Below are 5,000 nucleotides of genomic sequence, written 5' to 3'. Positions count from 1 at the left end.
TTCATTATCTTTGTTATTACAGTAACAGCCCACATATAAGAACCTACAGGCTGAAATTTGGCATTTAAATACGCAAAAATATAAGACCCTGTTCAGTCTGGAAAAGAAAAATACGTTCTTGTACAAACACATCACTCCAATTTTGATGGTTAAAATTCAGGATTTTAATTGTGTGAGAAACTTCTGACAGAAAGTTATTACGTATATGCTTTCTTTGATTTACGTCTGTTTGGATTTTCGCTAGCAATCTGTTTTCCATAAACCATTATGTATTAGTAGTACAACATTTCTGCCAATGGTTACACTATGACAACCTCTGAAAAATAGGAACCTATTAAGAACCTAATCAGCCTGAATTGTGAAAAACTACCCTATAATATAAGAACCTGTTCAGCCTGACCACGGAAATTCTAGGTTCTTTTATGTGGGCTTTCACTGTATGTCATCATCGTCATAAATATTACATCAGAATCTTACTTGCTCCGACAGTCTTGCTAGCGGCTGCCGCCAACATTTGTGCTGACATGAAATTAACCTAAAATATGAATAGTCATGTTAGTCAAAGGCTCTAGGCGTGGAAAACCCGGGGCGTCTATTATTGCGTTTACACGAATAAATGTAGCTCACGAACACTAGTAAAGTATATTAGCTTACAAACTGGGTCTCGATTGGCAGATATGGCAAAATGAGAGAAAGGAGACGGCATTTTTATTTCGTTAAGTCGCTAGTGTGAACAAGGAATGACAAGGCCTTGAGCTCAGACCTTTGGCATGCGCCAGTTGATTAAAAAGGTGGATAGCGCTATCAAGTCGATAGCGGAATTGGTTTCTCTAATACTTTTCCTTTTTCTGTATTGGGTGGATACACCGTAATTTTCAGGGAGTTATTATAACTCCAAAAATAGAGTAAAAATTTAAATAACTCCGAAATGGGGTTACTTTTACCCCTTACATGGGTTGTATTTACTCTTTTTGGAGTTAATTTAACACTGAAAGTGGAGTAAAAATTTTAGGTACAGGATAACTCTATTTTTAGGGTTATTTTAACTCCTCAATATCTGGGGTCACTTTTACTCCTAAAAAAGAGTTCTTTAAACTCCTTTTTGGAGTTAAAATAATTCCCCAAAAAATAACTCCACTGTAAGGAGTTAAATTAGCCCCACTAGAGGAGTTATTATAACTCCTTGAAAATTACTGTGTAGCGTTATCCATATGTTGAACAAACGGGGACGGGTTTAAACACAGTGCGCTAAATAATATGCCACTGAGACTCAGCACAATAGGCTTGACCTGACTGAATAAGATTCTGACCTGCGTGTTGAACTGTGCCTGGACGCTCCTTTTGATTCGCAGCATTTCACGGAATGTATCCTCGTTTCCGTGCCGAACCTCGAAGTCATGCCACACTTTCCAGAACGTTGGAGTGGTCTGTAAAAAAGACAAAAAGATTAGAAAACGAACTGACTTTTGAAAAGGAACGAAATATGTATACAAACCCGTGGATCAGCCAGCTGTGAAGCGTGCATGTAAATAGCCCTTGCACGGTCAATTTCCCCTAATTTACGCTCAAGGTCAGCGAATCGGACGCACATTTCCCTGTAAAGATATAACACAAAAAACAAAAATGGTACGTATATACACAACGCTCTGCTGATTAAATTGTTCATTGTAAGATAAACCTCTCACTGCTGTGAAGCGAGCAATCGCCCTTTACCATGGACAACAGCTAAATCAGCTGCACACCATAATGGCTCCATGATAGAATGTTAGCTCAATATGAAATATAGCCTGCGAGCGGGCTCACTTGTGAGAGTTTGAGGAAAATTCGCATAAGTAAGCCTACTTGCAAACTATATGAAATATCACTTTTTTCTAGCCAATATCCGCTGACTCAATAATAACTCAATTTATAGTCTGTGTAGTTGGCAGGATAAGCGGACGAGTGCCGTGTTCTTTTTGGCAGCGCAGCCGCGAAAAGATCAGGAACAAGTCCAATTTTTCTTCATGACGGCTCCAAAGCCAAAAAAAACCCCCATGCACCGTAATTTTTATGGAGTTACTATAACTCCAAAAATGTAGTAAAAAATTTTAGGTGCAGGATAACCCCTTATTGGGGGTTATTTTAACTCCTAATTTAACTCCGAATTTGGGGCATTTTTACTCTTGAAAAAGAGTTTTTTTGTACTCCCAGTCTGGAGTTAAAATAACTCCGAAATGGGGTTACTTTTACTCCTTACATGGGTTGTTTTCACTCTTTTTGGAGTTAATTTAACTCTGAAAGTGGAGTAAAAATTTTAGGTACAGGATAACTCTTTTTGGGGGGTTATTTTAACTCCTCAATATCTGGGGTCACTTTTACTCCTGAAAAAGAGTTCTTCAAACCCCTTTTTGGAGTTAAAATTGCTGGTTTGCACGTGACGTCACGGCAGCCATGTTGGTGGTCAAGAACAAAAGCATTTCTCTCCTCTGGGAACTAAACTCTATTTTCATGTAAATTCTTCGAGGAAATATTCTTTTGTTTGACCCCCAACAAGGCCGCCATGTCACGTGGTTGCAAACCAAGAATAACTCCCCAAAAAATAACTCCACTGTAAGGAGTTAAATTAGCCCCACTAAAGGAGTTATTATAACTACTTGAAAAGTACAGTGCAGGCATAATAATCCACCAGCTACATAAGCTTCACAATTCTATTAGAAGCTTTCTCTGTGGTGGGAGTCTGCTGTCCACTTTAGAGTGATGTTCAGGCATTTAAAGCAGTTTAGGTAGAGGAAAGTGAGAAATAAGGTCGGGTATCAGCCATTAGAGAGATGAACGACAAACGGCAAACGTGAGATGCAAGTCGACAATTTCTCAAATTAGGAAATGAGCAGATAAAAGCTGTCCAAATTAATTCTTACGGATGAACACAACAGGAGACAATTTTTTCTCGTGTAGAAATAATAGAGAGTTTAAGCGTCACGTACACGGCAAACGGCAAAAGTCAGATTCAAGTTGGGAATTTCTCAAGATAGAAAATGAGCAGATATAAACGGTTCATAACAATTCTTATGGATAAAAATTGCTTGAAGCTACTAATTTATGTGTAGAAATAATGAACAGTAAACGACAAGTAAAGAGGAAACTTGGTCACGTGGTACAAATTCGCGTTTGCCGTTTGACTTAAACGTGAAGCTTAACCTCTCTACCAAGTGAAGGAAAAAGTTGGTCACGTTGTACAATTTGACGTTTGCCGTTTGCTGTCAACGCAATTCTAAATCTCTAATGCTGTTCGCCTTACAACCGAGACGTGTCCGCCCAACAGTGGAGTCCACTTAGGGACAGCTGCTATGAACGATGAGTGGTGAAACAACCGTAAGTTAAGTTTTTATCTATAAGCTTCTGTATACAACACCTTACCTGGCCTGCTCATCTGGGAGCACTTCAATGGCTTTCTCGTAGATTTCTCGCGTATGTGTCACGCCAAATATCTCTGCAGCTTGTTTAATGTACAAGTTGAACATCTATGGAGAAAGAAACACATTTGAGTTACAATTACTTTGGAGCTTTCAAGAGAGCAGTTTACTTTGAAAGAAAGGCTAAATAGATTGGTAATCGAAAACAAAGAACCTGCCTGTAGAACTTAGATTACAAAACAAAGAACACAAATACCGTAAAATTCCGAAATAATCCCCCGGGGGCTTATATTTTTCAAAGGCCCTTTTTGAGGGGCTTAAAATCAATTGGGCTAGCCTTATAGTTGGAAGGAAATTTACCGTTTTTGCTTTGTTTTCCTTAGAATTTGAGAGCAATTTCCAAGTACAAGCCCCCGGGGGGCTTATATTTGGAGGGGCGATTTAACGGAGGGTTTTTTGCGTTACGAGTTTGGGGGGCTTATATTTGGAGGGGCCTATACATGGAGGGGCTTATTTTCGGAATTTTACGGTATTTGACGCGAGAACTCGACCACAGTAGGTTTTGAAATCAGGGGTTAAGACCTTTAATTTTTCTGCCCGCCCCCTTACCCTTGTCGAGATATTACTCTAGACATATGTGTCATCATAGCTAAAAGATGAGAGAAACTTGAAATCAGATCCATCCTCATATTATTAAAAAAAAAACCCTGAAAGGTTAGTTATTATTTTTTTGCCACAAAGTTAGCATTAATAGTGGCATATTTCTTGTGAACAAGGAATCTTACTTCAAACTGTTCCTCTGGTAACACGGCTTTCGTTGCTCTCTCGTATATCGCCATTGCATGTCGAGCCAAGCCGTGGTCCTCTTCAAGCTTGGCATACATCAAGTAGAAAGCTGAAAAATAACACATCATTTGGTGAAAATCCAGATTTTCGCCTTTGATTTCTACAGCACAGAACAGGGTTAAAAGAGCAACAGAATCTCTCACATTTCGCGAATTTAGCAGGACAGCCTTCGAGAACTTGTTCAAAGAGATCCCTGGCACGTTCAAGTTTTTTGCCACCCTAAGAAGGTAAGTAAAAAGATAAGTGACGTTGGAAACTGTTCCCTTCAAACTGGTTCTAAGCGATCCCGCACTGTTCAAGTCAAGTAACTTTCCTTTAATTCAAAAATATACTGTTGTTATACAGCACAACAAAATAATATATAAATTAAGCCAGGGCTAAAAGCGAAGCTCTCGCTAATATACTTAATTTTATTCAAAACAACAACAACAAAAAAACATTGAAACGGTGACGGCAACGAGAACGGCAAAAAAATCAATACTGACTCTAGTTAGCAAAAAACAACTTTGCACGTGCAACACACATTTGTACATTTCTTTGCCGTTGTTTTGCATGACTACAACTTAAACTTCCTAGTTAAACATTTTTGGGAGGAAATGTTATATGTGTTTCTGTTCACTTTTTTCGCTAGCGCTTATTTTCACCTTTGTGGCCGCTAGCATTTCTCATTTTCTCACCGCCGCTATAAAATTTTAATGTTTTTCTTCCACCAAAATTCGTCTCCTTTGTTTGCAGAAACTAAGAAATTTCATCTAATTGTAG

General features: G+C 38.6%; 1 protein-coding gene across 1 annotated transcript in view; it reads right to left on the bottom strand.

Moving 5' to 3' along the window:
- LOC140939185 (pre-mRNA-splicing factor SYF1-like) overlaps window positions 1-5,000 on the bottom strand; it is a 20,978-nt gene that overhangs the window by 4,523 nt on the left and 11,455 nt on the right. Inside the window, exons 18-23 of the mRNA XM_073388755.1 lie at window positions 4,382-4,457; window positions 4,178-4,287; window positions 3,397-3,500; window positions 1,496-1,595; window positions 1,311-1,427; window positions 478-535 (exon numbers count right to left, since the gene is read on the bottom strand). Coding sequence (XP_073244856.1) covers window positions 478-535; window positions 1,311-1,427; window positions 1,496-1,595; window positions 3,397-3,500; window positions 4,178-4,287; window positions 4,382-4,457 — 565 coding nt within the window. The remainder of the gene's footprint in view (window positions 1-477; window positions 536-1,310; window positions 1,428-1,495; window positions 1,596-3,396; window positions 3,501-4,177; window positions 4,288-4,381; window positions 4,458-5,000) is intronic.

The sequence above is a fragment of the Porites lutea genome, chromosome 5 (genome assembly GCF_958299795.1).
Source record: "Porites lutea chromosome 5, jaPorLute2.1, whole genome shotgun sequence".
NCBI lineage: Eukaryota > Metazoa > Cnidaria > Anthozoa > Scleractinia > Poritidae > Porites > Porites lutea.
Note: the sequence above shows the minus strand (reverse complement) of the source record. Positions and strands in the feature narration are given on the sequence as shown.